This window comes from Muntiacus reevesi, chromosome 1 (assembly GCF_963930625.1).
Source record: "Muntiacus reevesi chromosome 1, mMunRee1.1, whole genome shotgun sequence".
NCBI classification, from domain to species: domain Eukaryota; kingdom Metazoa; phylum Chordata; class Mammalia; order Artiodactyla; family Cervidae; genus Muntiacus; species Muntiacus reevesi.
This window is the reverse complement of record NC_089249.1, coordinates 236,505,209-236,519,217: the sequence shown is the minus strand read 5'-3', so window position 1 is coordinate 236,519,217 and position 14,009 is coordinate 236,505,209. Positions and strand designations below refer to the sequence as shown.

The following is a 14,009-nucleotide window of genomic DNA, read 5'->3' as shown; positions in this document are numbered from 1 at the left end:
CTGTTATAATATAATACACCTGCAGAGAACTTCACATAAATAATTTTAGGTCATGAGTATTTCCTCTTATATCCAGTATAATATTACCTTACATTTTACAGTACTTTACAATTTAAGCTACTTTCTCATTTGTTATCTAATTTAATCCTAAAAATATGTCTTTTACAGGTATTTTTTAAAGTGTAATCAAAGATCCTCAGGATAAAGCAACTTTCTTAAAGACAGTAGATGGTGAAATCAAAATACAAACCCAGAATTCATTACCCTTTTTCCATTTTTACTACAGCTTTTCATTGTTTTAGGAAAAGCTGCTAAAATTCCCCTAATAACCCATTACCTATCTGCTCTTATGGTCATGATACTGTTCCAAATGCCTAAGGAATGTAAATACATCCTGCTGAAATTGAAGATGATCAATTTCATCTTCAGTTGAAGATGATAGTTTCCTATCACTTGAGTTAATTTCCCCAAGGTAAATTGATGGAAGGTAAATTATCAGAGATTTTAACTCAGTGAAAAATAAGGCCCCTCTTTTCAAAAATTACATTATATTAAAGAAAAATCAGCAAACATTTTCTGTGAAGTACAAAAGAGTAAATATTTTAGGCTTTGTGGGCCAGAGAGATTCTGTGAAACTACTCAGCTTCATTGTAGCGTGAAAGCAGCCATAGGCAACATGGAAATGGATGGGCCTGGCTGTGTTCCAATAAAACTTTATTCACAAAGCGGGAGGGGGTGGGAAAGATTTGGCTCATGGGGTACTGTTTGCCCACTCATAGTCTAGAAAGCCCTTCTTCAGTTCATTGTAGAAAAAATGGGAAGTAAGATTTAGGCTGTCATTACTGAAGCATTGGGAGAAATATCAAACAGAGCACAGGCAGACATTATATGTTGGGGGCATTTTTCTTTTATTGTTTTATACAGGGAAGGGATGGATGAGGACTGCTCTGGGTAACAGTGCAAGCCTATGTTCTCTAAAATGAATGACAGGATACATTATTCCTGCCTCTGTTTATGAGGCTAGCCAGGGAAACATATTGGCTTACATTCTTTAATTTCACGCATGCTCTTTTGTCTTCTATGTTGTGCTGACAACCACTGGGTAGACAATGATGAACAAGGCTCACTGGCAGCCTTCCAGGAGTTTCCAATCAAGGTGGGGTAGGAGAGGAGATAGTGAGGACAGACAAGTGTACAAAAATATATATATATACAGCATAAAGAAAAATGTGGAAGAGACCAGCAAGGAGGTGTTAACAAACTGCACTGAGAAGACAAATGCAGAAGAAATGAGCTTGGTCCTGGGTGATCAGGGTGTTATGACCAGAGAGGGTAGCATCTAGCTGGGTCAGGAGGAATGAGAGGATCCCAAAAGGAGCTGAGGGAAGGGCGGATCAGGAAGAAGAAACTTAGGCAGGCACAGAGGTGTAGAGATTCAGGGTGTGTGCAGAAAATAGAATACTGCTCTATGCCTGAGATGTCAAGTGAGGAGTTAAAATAGGGGCTGAAAGTCCAGCCAAGTCTTTTGAGAGCTGAAAGGGGCAGTTGAAGTGTTGGGATTCTATTCCCCAACAGGAAGAAGCCCTGGCACATAGATCATAACAGGATTTTGCTAAGAGAATGTCAGCAGCAGTGTGATGAAAGCTCAGTTTGGTAAATGAACCTCCAAGAACTCTGGAGTAATACTGTCCAAAAGAAATATAATGCAAGCCACAAATGCAAGCCACATATGTGATTTTAAAACTTCTTGTAACTACAATTTTAAAAAGTAACAATAAACCAAATTAATTTTAATAGTATACTTTATTTTACCTAATTTATCCAAAATACTATATATAGTTTTGGACTTCCCTGGCAGTCCATTGTTTAAGACTCCACACTTCCAATGCAGGGAGCATGGGTTTGATCCCTGCTTGAAGAAGATACCACATGCCACAAGGCCAAAAAAACTTCGAAATATTATAGTTTCAACCAATATAAAAATTATTAATGATATATTAATGTTTACTTCATACTAAGTCTTAGAAATGAGATGAGTATTCTGTACCTGGGGCCAGGCTCAGTTCAGACTTTCCAGTATCACAAGTGCTCGCTGTGGCTAGTGGCCACCGTGTGGGACAGCGCTGCTCTAGAACCTGTGAGCTAACAGACACGTGGGAGGGGACCTGGGGCTGGAGGCAAGACCCGAGAACAGTCATTTGGGCATGCCTGACTGTTTATTTCGCCAAATCTCCTTGTGTCCTGAGTCCTTTTAGAATAACCTACGTGGGAATAATTGTTGTACCTTTAAAATCAAATATTCATAGAATGCCATGTGGACTTAGAAAATCCTGTTCTAGCTAAAGGTAGGTAAACCATTAAGGTAAGTAAAATCTCAGACACTTTATGTCATAATTACAATTGTTTCAATAAGGAATTTGGATCTTAACAATTTTTCAGCTAGAAAGGCTCAGCAATTATTTTGCAAACTGTTCTAATTTTACAATTGGCAGAGACTCAGTATCACTCACCTAGATATTACTCCTGGGGCTGCCCAGTTTTCCCCTTTTTCTAGGTTACTGCCCGTGTGTGATTCTGTGCAAAAGACTGAGACAGAGGAACAAAGAAAGCAGCAGAGACGACAGCAGGAGGAGGACAGTACAAGAGCCTAGTGAGGTTTTTTTAAGCTACAGATGCCAGGCCACACACTTATCTACTAAATCAGAGACAAACTCACAGCCAAATTAAGGCAGTGCTATTGCTTATCTATAAAGAGACCTGTATTACCATTGGAAATCGTAAAAAACACAGGAGAATTTTTTTTTTCTCCTTGCAGGTAAAAAGATTAGAAGCAATACTTTATTAAATTCCCCAGAGTGTTGACATAGATGGGGAAGAGAGGGAGATAAGAGTTCAGATAGTGAAGAATGCAGACAGACACCCATGTAGCCAAAATAATAGCCACTGACCTCCTGTAACACAGAGGTCCTTGTACTGCAGGGGGTTTTTGCTGGTGTGTGTCTATCTGTGAAAATGTGGGGGGTGGAACCAAGTAGCTATGGTAAGGAAGGTGAAGTTGAGGACGTATCAACCATCTTCATTCCTCACCTCCCCCTCAGCAGCAGTTATCCTCTCTTCAAAAAAGAAAAAAAAAAAAAAGAAGAAAAAGAAAGGGAAATGTTTTATGCTATCACTTTAGGCATAACTTTTTAGTCGGATCAAAATATTGAACTATGGACTATCCTGGGTGTCCTAGGACATGCACAGTTATCAGTTTAGACCTCACTAGGGATGTGTAGTCTAGAATGATCTCCAGATGATCTATTTTGAACTCCTCACCAAGATGAAAAACATTAGAGCACAACTTCCTAATTTTAATGTGTATGTCTGTCACTGGGGGATGTATTAAACACAGGCTCTCATTCAGAGGTCTGGGATGGATCCCTTGCATTTCTGATAAGCCTCTGGGTGATGCCTGTGCTTCTTGCCTGAAGACCGTACAAAACAGTAAAGCCCCAGAACATCAAATATTTGTCTGAACAAAGTATTGGAAGCATCCTCGGATACGTCCTGCTTTCACATACAGTGAAAGTTAAAGTGGCTCAGCCTTGTCAAACTCTCTGTGATCCCATGAACTGTACAGCCCATGGAATTCTCCAGGCCAGAATACTGGAGTGGGTAGCCTTTCCCTTCTCCAGGGGATCTTCCCAACCCAGGGATCGAACCCAGGTCTCCCGCTTTGCGGGCAGAGCCTTTACCAGCTGAACCACAAGGGAAGTCCAAGAATACTGGAGTTGGGTAGCCTATCCCTTCTCTAGTGGATCTTCCCGACCCAGGAATCAAACCGGATTCTGATGCATTGCAGGTGGGTTCTTTACCAACTGAGCTGTCAGGGAAGCCCTCCCATGCTGTCCTCCCAACATAAAAAGGCCTGTGGTTTCCCGCGGGGCCCCCTCCCCGCTCCCTCCTTCCACTATGGGCTGGAATTTGAAAAGAGGTGAGGCATTAGGAGATCCCAGCGATCAGAGCTGCCAGCCCTGCCTAGGAGCACATCTTTCTGACGAGGCTCACCTCTCTTCCTCCTTTCACCTCTCAGGTATCTAAACTCGAGCGAGAGAAGACTCAAGAAGCCAAGCGGATCCGCGAGCTGGAGCAGCGGAAGCACACGGTCCTGGTGACAGAGCTCAAAGCCAAGCTCCACGAGGAAAAGATGAAGGAGCTGCAGGCCGTGCGGGAGAACCTCATCAAGCAGCACGAGCAGGAGATGGCCCGGACAGTGAAGGTGCGGGACGGCGAGATCCAGAGGCTCAAGTCGGCGCTGTGCGCGCTGCGGGACGGCAGCAGCGACAAAGTGAGGACCGCGCTCACCATCGAGGCCCGCGAGGAGGCCCGGAAACTCTTCGACGCCGAGCGCCTTAAGCTCTTGCAGGAGATTGCGGACCTGAAAACGGCCAAGAAGCAGGTGGACGAGGCGCTGAGCAACATGATCCAAGCGGATAAAATCAAGGCTGGGGACCTCAGGAGTGAGCATCAGTCCCACCAGGAAGCCATCTCCAAGATCAAGTGGGAGTCGGAGCGGGATATTCGGAGGCTGGTTAGTAACCCAGGGCAGAACTGTTCTCTTTCCAGGCTTCCGAGCGCCGTGGGGCTTGCTTTTTCGGGTGTTTTTTTCATGAGTCGATTATAAACAGTGCCCTCCTTCTGTCTAGTACAAGATAAGTCAACAGGTAAATAGATGCACCCAGGCCAAAATTGGCATTGTAAAAGGTAAACGATTTTGAAGTCAACTTTCTCATAAAAAGTGGATTTTTCTAGCCTCACACGTATGGAGAGTTATCTATTTAATGGCTCCTGTTTCCTTGGGTGTATATAGAAATTTTCTGAATGATATACTCTTCCAACATCGGCATGTGTTGTAGGCTTTCCATTTATAAAATGTTTTTACAGGGGCAGGGGAATTTTCTTTGGCTTTCAAGGTGTCTGAAAATGGCAGCCACTGGGAACATACTGAGGGATTCACGTGTTTTCTCCCCAGGAACCATGTCTGAAGGCAAGACGTAGAGCTATAAAACCCCTCATCATTTTACAAATAGATCTTCTTCTTTGCCAAAGTAAATGGAGGCAATTCAAAATAGAGACCATTATAATTCTTAAATTGGTTGTCATTCCTACCTAGCTTACTTGCTATTAACCAATTTCTAAGACTTACTTCAACCCCTACTGAGTTGAAGCTTTTTTTCTATGTATATGACCAAAAGCCACATCAGTCTTTTCACTATGCTTAAAAGTAAAACAAATAGAATTACTGTGTGAAAGCTATCATGTTGCAGATTGATCTTGTCTTAGAAGTGTTTATTTGCATCTGTATTCAGAATGTTTAGCATCAGTTATATCTGGGTTATATATTATCAAATTAACTATCACCTGTTCAGGTGTATTTCGTGCTTCTCTAAAAATATTTTCTTAGAAAAGAACTTTAAAAACACTTTCCTTCTTGTATCTGCTCATTCTAGCCATTTATATTCTGAGAATTCTAATTATGTCCCTTGGATGATATCGCTAGGATTTCAATTTTATGTAAAAAGTGGTTATCAGAGGACATATTAGAAAAAAATTAAATATGTAATTTTCTTTGTACTGCAATACGGTGTGACTGTAAATGTTGCCTTTGCCACACTTTACAAATTTTTTAATCTGCAATTCATGCTATTGTATTGGTTGACAATAAAGACCAAACGCAGTGCAGAAATATTGTTCTCTGCCCTGCCTTTGGTTTTTAAAACACCAGTGGCTGTTGAAGAAAGAATCAGGATGTGAACTCTGGAGTCAGCAGGTAGGTAAATGAAAAGGAAGCTTTACATTAAATATTGTTGTTTGTCAATGGTTTCAGTATAAGTCTACAAATACATCAACCCACCCATGGTTATAATTTTTTCATGACTTATTTTCACTGGCACATTGCAGAGACAGACATGATGTCTCTCTGAGTAACAGTGTACAATCTAGTTTCTCTGAATATTAGTTCAAAAATTGACTGCAAACAGAAAAATGGGAAACTTTTTCAGTAATACAGAAGTACTTGTCTTCATTTATTCCTTCTAATCTTGTTCTTACCCCAACACCCAGTTCCATTTGTGGAACAGAAAGGGAGAGAAATGGGAGTGATCCTGTGTAGAAAATTTCCCCAGAGAATACTGATATGTACCCCCTCCCTACTTAAGACCTAGGAATCTGAAAGATTTTCAGTATTCTGAAACCAGAGTCCATGCTTACAGCCAGTATGCAATTGAGACTCCTTGACACTAGTTACTTGATATTCTACAGAAAACCACTTTGAGAAAATGCTGGAAGGGTAATCTTGGCAGAAGTATAGCACAGTGCCTAATAGAATGGGCTCTAGAGTCAGAAGTCTGTATTTTAAATCAGGCTCATCATTTATTAGCCATATGACCATGATCAAGCTCTTTACCCTTTGGGTCTTCAGTCATCACCTGTGAAGCGGTGGTAACAGAACTACATAATAGGATTGTTTTAAAATGAGATAAGATATGTAAGACCCTGAATGCATTGAATGTATTAAAAGATCAATAAACTTCAGTTATGATGATTAAAATGATTATATGGGTGTGATGAGGTGATTTCCCAGCAGGTTTATTTATGTAGGGTACATCAAAACCAAGTAGGAACATGCAGATCTAGAGTGCTGGTAAACTGTAAATAAACCATAGATAACAGATCTAGCAAATGAACATGCTACTTAGATAAGAATAACACTAGACTCAAGTCTCCTACAAGGAGATAAAAATAAAGACAATGCGTTTACTCCCAAATTAACAGGGCAGTGTTTGATTACTTGCCAAATTATCAGATGATATCCCAGGACCATGACCTCCCCAAAATGACCTAAAATTTAATCGTGTGACTTGGAAGCAGTAGCTCACAAATAGTTACATGTGGGTAAATGTGATCGTATAACACAATTTCTGTCCCAAATATATTCAAAAATGTATTTTGGTCTTAGGAACACAGCAAAGAAACATTTGTGCAAAGTGATTTGTTATGTGTAAGGAGACATTCTTATAAAGAGGAGAACAGTATATTATTATTTATACTAAATGTGTCTACTTACCTACCCTATTTTCATTTTTAATATTCTCATAGAATATAATGAAATGAGAAGAAAGCCTTGCTTTCTTCAAAGATTGTTTATAGACAATAATTTCACTAGCCCTCACCCAGGGATGGCAGAAAGTTTTTAGTCTGATGGAAATCTGATCAACAAGTACCAAATGCTTTTGGCCTTTAGTTGAGAAGTATTTCTGAAACCATGCTCAGACTTAACAATAAATGTATCCCACAGATACAGGTGGGAAAACAGTGGCTAATATTGCCAGGTATTTTCCGTTCCTGTTCTTGTCCCAACCATGATTTTCTGATGGTAATAATAAAATGGTTGCTAAGAACTAGCTGCTCTGGAAAATGGGTAGGATTGAAAGGAGCCATATAATATGAACCATGGAAGGACAAACTCATCACCTGAATGCAAACATACTGGCCTTAGAAAATGATGAAGCTACTAGAAATACTGAAGCTTGTTCAGGTTCAATGACCTGTTCATTGTTGTTACTGCTTTTTAAAAGGAATTCAAAGATCGTTCTCCCAAATAGGAAGTAACATCACACTTTGTCCTGGGAAACATTGTAGTAGAATATTTAGTATCTGTCTTTAACACTAATAACCTGTCTTCCAGTTAACTTTTGCTTTCTATGTTCAACCAACCCAGACTATTTCAAACAATATACTGAATCACAGCATCTACACAGGGTAAACTAAAGAGAAAAAAAATTGCCCTCCTTGACACCAGTTTGCCTTATTCCTGAATTAAATATACTTGTCGTATTCATGATTTTTTTCCTGTTTCAATGAGCAGAAAGAAGTTAAGCTCATACCATTGTGAAGATGCATTTCTTTGCAGCATTGTTAAACAAAATGTCCTGGGTGTCATTTAATTCAGATGGATGAGATCAAAGCCAAGGACAGGATCATCTTTTCTCTGGAAAAGGAACTGGAGACCCAAACAGGCTATGTACAGAAGCTCCAGCTCCAGAAGGAGGCTTTGGATGAACAGCTCTTTCTGGTCAAGGAGGCTGAATGTAACATGAGCAGTCCAAAACGAGAAATCCCAGGAAGGGCAGGAGACGGCTCTGAACACTGCAGCAGTCCAGTAAGTCTGTTCAAGTTGAAGTTAAAGACTCAGGAGTCATCTTTTATTTAGTACCTAAGTTTTACTTTTCACTTAAGCTCTTTTCCTGTTTACTACAGAGAAATCAATTCTATCTCCTGCTATAAAATCAGGGAGTATCTTGGGAGCAGGGTTTTCTATACTCATAGACAACAAAGTGATCTGCACTGCTCTTAGCTGATCACAAGAGAATTACAGATCTTTTAAAATTCTTCATAGAATTTTTCTAGCCAAATGATACCTGTGCAGACATCAGCGTATTTTAAGACTAACCAATTAGATGAAAATACTTTGCCCCTTGCCAAGACTGGGAATTTTCCCTTGTATGAACAATTGAATTGGAAACTGGTAAAAACGGTTATCATGTACAGGGGTCAAAATGTATAACTGTGTAAAAGACTAAACCATTTGTAACCATCACCTGAAAACTTCAAGTCTGGTTGAGTTTGACACTTATTTTCCTGTATTTTCGTCATTCTATATGAGAAATTATTTTTAGACATTTAGTGATAGAAATCAGCTTGTATATAGTTTACTTTCATATGTTTTATCTCTCAAAGTATTTATCTGCTAAAAAGATGACAATGTATTATTTAGGAACAAAGATAGATTTCAAAGTATTGCTAATACTTAGAACTCAGTAATGAATAATTTATGAATTTATTTATATATATATATATATATCCTAGTAGGTGGCAGAAAGAATACTGAACTAGATTTTAGCAGATGTAAGTTTTAGTTCTATCACTGACACCTACCTGCAGTATAGCAAAATTGTCAAGAGAATATGTTCTGAAGTCATACCCTTTAGTATAAATTCTGGATCTGCTGTTTGTTGTGTGACTTTAGCAGATCCTTTGACAGCTCAGAGTTCCCTATCTGTAAAACAGAGGCAGTAGTGGTACTCCATAGAGCTAGTCTGAGGTTAGGAGAAAAGATATGCAAAATATTGAGCATAGTGTCTGGTGCATAGCATCCAGTACATGGTAGTTATTGAGCTACTGATAGAGACCTTGAACAACTTAGACCTCACTAAATCTTCTTGGTTCTGCAAAATCTCCCAGGATACTATGAATCTAGAGATATAATGTGTGTGGACCTGCTTTGTCAACAGTAGAGCACTATCAAAATGTAAAATGACAATGGACATGTAAGTGTGTAATGGTCCTGTGGACTCTAGAGCACAGAATTTATCTATGAGTGCTATGTGTGAAGTGATTCCATGACTATTACACCAGTGTGGAAGCCAGCTGATCTGGGCAAAATCTACCAGCAAAGTCTGTCCATTAATCTACTGTGTCTCATATATGGAGGTAATGCACCAGTCTTCTGAATCTGACCTTTTTCTCCAAAGGTATGCAGGGATTTGTAGATCCCATCCCTACCTCCTATTCTACACTCTCTTTGGCTAAATGTGATAGCAGGACACCTATCTAACTGTGGGAAGCACTGTGTAGCCATGACGTAAGGGATGCTCCTTGAACCTCATGTAATCACAGCATGACCCTGATCTCTCAGCTCACAGGTCTCATAAACTGATCCAGTTTTCTACCACTTTCTTTGTCAGGAGTCAGGGCCCCAGGGAGTATCTGCCACATAGAATTCATTTGCAGTTTCAACCAGGTGTGATCTTAAACCCAAGCAGTGAATTTGGGGCTTTGGAATAAGGTAAATATTTACTCTCCTCTGAGTAGGAGGACATTTTACTCTCAACTCATAAACCAGGTGAAAGGAACTAAGCCTATTACTTTTAAGAGCAGCATTCTAAAACTTTGTGAAAAGTTTTATTGAAGAAATTCCCATTTTAATTTTCATGTGTAGGATTTGCGAAGAAATCAGAAGAGAATAGCTGAGTTGAACGCCACGATAAGAAAATTAGAAGACAGGAATACCTTGCTTGGAGATGAACGAAATGAATTGGTGAGTTCTAAGCAGATTTTTTTCAAATTTTATTACTTTTTAGGCATTTTGTTACAGTAGTATATCCATGTTCATTCGCTTAGTTGTGTCCAACTCTTTGTGACCCCATAGCCTATAGCCCACCAGGTTGCTCTGTCCATGGAATTTTCCAGGCAAGAAGTCTGGAGTGGGTTGTCATTTCCTACTCCAGGGATCTTCCTGACCCAGGGATCAAATCCTTGTCTCCTGCACTGGCAGGTGGATTCTTTACCACTGAGTCACCTGGAAAACCCCTATAGTAGTATATATGATGTTATAGTACAGAATAGTAAAGAAAAGTGCACAAATAATAAAGGTACAGTTCAGTAAATACGCCCAACGTGTAGTACTCATATAACTACTAGCCAGATGAATAAGTGGAAGACTACCAGCGTCTCCGAACTTCCCCTTCTTGAGACCTCTCTCAATCACCAGCCTTCTAAAGTTAGCCGTTGTACTGAATTCTCTTACTATGGATGTCCATTGCCATTTTAAAAATGTGTTGTAGGGAATTACCTGGAGTTCCAATGCTTAGGACTCAGCGCTTTCATGACCAGGGCCCAAGTTCAATCTCTGATCAGGAAACTAAGATACCACAAGCTGCGCAGTATGACCAATAACCACCAAAAAAATGTGTTGTAAATGGAATCATACAATAATTATCCTTTTGCAGCTGGCTTTTTGCTCAGTGTTACATTGATGAGAGTCATTCATTGTGTTGCATATAGAATTCATTCATGTTCACGACTCCATCCTATTCGATTATATGATTATTATACATTTATTATAAAAGTGTATGGTATATATATATATTTTATTATAAAAATATATGGTGCAATATGTATATACAATTATGTGTGATAAGTAAATGTATGTATTTATTCATCTATTATTAATGGACATATATGTTGTTCCATGATAGTTTAAAGTTGTTAATGGTGCTGCTACATGCCCTGGTGAGAAAATATGTTCATGTCTGGGGGGACTATACCAAGGAGCAGAATTACTGGATCATAGAGTATGCATGCAGTCAGTTTCAGCGCTTGTTACCAAACAGTTTTCCAGAGTTGTTAGGACAATTAAACCCCCTCCAATAATATATGAGTTACATTTTCTCCTTGTCTTTATAAGCATGTAAAGATAATATTATAGATCATTTTAGTCATTTTGGTGGGTGTGAGATGTATTCTTATTATAGAATTTTCATTTTTATTTTCCTTCTTACTAAGGAGGCAGAATAACTTTCCAAATATCTAGTGACCTTTTTGATATCCTGTGTGATTTACCCTCTGTCTTTTGCCTATTTTCTTTTGTGCTACTTTCATTTGCTTATTAGTAGTAGGAATTTTTTACATAATTTTTAGATGTTTATGTTTAAAATATCCTGCCATATATTTTACACTTTTTTTGGTGGCTATTGCTATAATGCAGTTATTTTCAGACTCTAAACAGAAGGGACACATTGTTTTATGTCTTCTCAGTTAAAGCGTGTGCGGGAAGCTGAAAAACAATGTAAACCTCTTCTGGAAAGGAACAAGTGCCTCGCCAAGAGAAATGATGAACTGATGGTGTCTTTGCAGCGCATGGAAGATAAACTAAAAGCTGTTACCAAGGAAAATTCAGAAATGGTATGTATCACAGACTCTGCAAAAGTGCAGCTTCCTTGTTTTTATTATGCCACTAACCTGACTTCCTGGTCTTTTCTAGTTTATTTTTAAAATATTATACAGTGCTCTTTGTGAAAATTTAGATTTTTTCCCCTTATGTAAGCAAGGAAGAACCCATAAGGGAGAAATCAAAAGAAGGCTGCTGGCTCTGAATTTTATGGAGTTTCTAAATTTTGCAGAACGATAGGAGCACTTCCAGAAATCTGCACACTCTCCAAAAGCTCCAAAATAGAGAAGCAGAGTTCCAACCTGTCTCCTCAGCCTTAGAAGCCTGCTTCCAGGATGAACAACAAGGCCTTACTACAGACAGGGGATTGTATTCAATATCCTATGATATCACAATTATCCTGTGATAAACCAGAATGGAAAAGAATATTAAAAAAGGATACATATGTATACATATGTATAACTGAGTTACTTTGCTCTACAGAAGAAATTAACACGTTGTAAATCAAATATAATTCACTAAATTTTTTAAAAAATAAGATGTTTTAAAAAGAGGCCCCCTTCCAAGAGTTTTACTAATGTGTTCTTTATAGAACAGTATAGTAAGTATACCCGCATCTTCTAAGATCTTGCATAATAACTGGAAATAGATGCCATCATTTGCTTTATATAGAGAGGTGATGTACTAATGTACTCTTTCACAGACTTCTAGTCCAGTTGTAGAGATCTTCAGACATTCCCAATGATTTCCACCTATTATAGCAGAGAAAATAAATGTGAGGGTGTTAGTCGGTGTGTGTGTCTATGTATTGAAGCTAAACAGTTTTCACATTTAGCTAGAACCTCATAAAATTTCTACAGGCTGTTTATATTAGCCACTGAAGTTTGGGATTTTTAAAGTCTCCACCTATACTTTCTTTTTTTTCTTTAACCCAGAGAGAAAAAATCACATCCCATCCACCCTTGAAGAAATTAAAATCTCTAAATGACCTCGATCAAGCTAATGAAGAACAAGAGACAGAGTTTCTAAAACTTCAGGTCATTGAGCAACAGAACATTATTGATGAACTCACAAGGGTAGGTCTTGATTAATCTGTAAACTCTAAGCTGTCCTCAAGGACAAGTAGGCAAGAAATCAACATACGCTAGAAACACTTAATAATTTTGGATTAGCTGCAAAGGTCCAAGTTCATGTGATTAATCTGTAAATAGGTTCAAGAGACTATTCCAAAACTCCTTTATATCATTTAACTGTTTTATATCTTTTCAGTTATAATCCTTTGTTAACTAATTTGGTACCTCAAATAATAGCTACAGAGCACATTAAAAGAATTCCCAAATGTATTATATATGAGTAGATTGATGGTGTGCTGTATCTTATAATTACCTTCTAGTATCAAGATTCTGAGACTCAGAGATTAAATATTTTGCCTACAATAACAGGACTATAGGCCTCTTATTTCCCAACACCTGATTCAGTGTCTGATAGTTTAATAAATATTTGTCAAATGAACGGCAATGTCACAATGACATGACAGCTGAAATTCCAGTGCAGATGTTCTGAGGACTTCAATACCTGCTGAAGTAGGTCAGGCAGTTGTTACTCCCATCTGCATCTGGCTGAGACCTATGTTACGTGAAAGTCACTCAGTCATGTCCAACTCTTTGCGACCCCATGGACTGTACAGTCCGTGGAATTCTCCAGGCTAGAATAGTGAAGTGGGTAGCCTTTCCCGTCTCCAGGGTATCTTCCCAACCTAGGGATTGAACCCAGGTCTACTGCATTGCAGGTGGATTCTTTACCAGCTGAGCCACAGGGGAAGTCTGTGTTACCAGCAACTTTGGACTGAGACCTGTATCTGCATTTGGGTTTTCCCCTTTGCCTCTCTACCTTTATTCTGCAAGTGACATCTGTGATCACTCTAACTTCACAACTAAGCCAAGGCTTACAGAGGTGAACTAGTGATGGGAGAACTTCAGACAGTAGTCTCCAGAGTAGGGTGAACAACATGATTTACTGCTATTGAGGAAAAAAAGGATTATAAATTCAGCTTATAATTATTTATGGTTTACCCTTTTAAAATTTTCTATATTGAGTGTTTGTTATAATGCATATGCCACATTAGAAGAGTCATATAAGTATAAATTTTTAAAGTTTTAAATATATTGAGATTGGATGATCAAGTTATTTTTGTTTATAAAGGTGGGGGGAAATTAATACTACTGGCTTAATCTAG

The 14,009-nt window shown here is 38.7% G+C and overlaps 1 protein-coding gene across 1 annotated transcript in view; it reads left to right on the top strand.

Moving 5' to 3' along the window:
- The window catches only part of JAKMIP2 (janus kinase and microtubule interacting protein 2), a 194,118-nt gene that overhangs the window by 137,452 nt on the left and 42,657 nt on the right, over positions 1 to 14,009 (top strand). Inside the window, exons 3-7 of the mRNA XM_065935713.1 lie at positions 4,076 to 4,573; positions 7,994 to 8,203; positions 10,043 to 10,141; positions 11,641 to 11,787; positions 12,709 to 12,849. Coding sequence (XP_065791785.1) covers positions 4,076 to 4,573; positions 7,994 to 8,203; positions 10,043 to 10,141; positions 11,641 to 11,787; positions 12,709 to 12,849 — 1,095 coding nt within the window. The remainder of the gene's footprint in view (positions 1 to 4,075; positions 4,574 to 7,993; positions 8,204 to 10,042; positions 10,142 to 11,640; positions 11,788 to 12,708; positions 12,850 to 14,009) is intronic.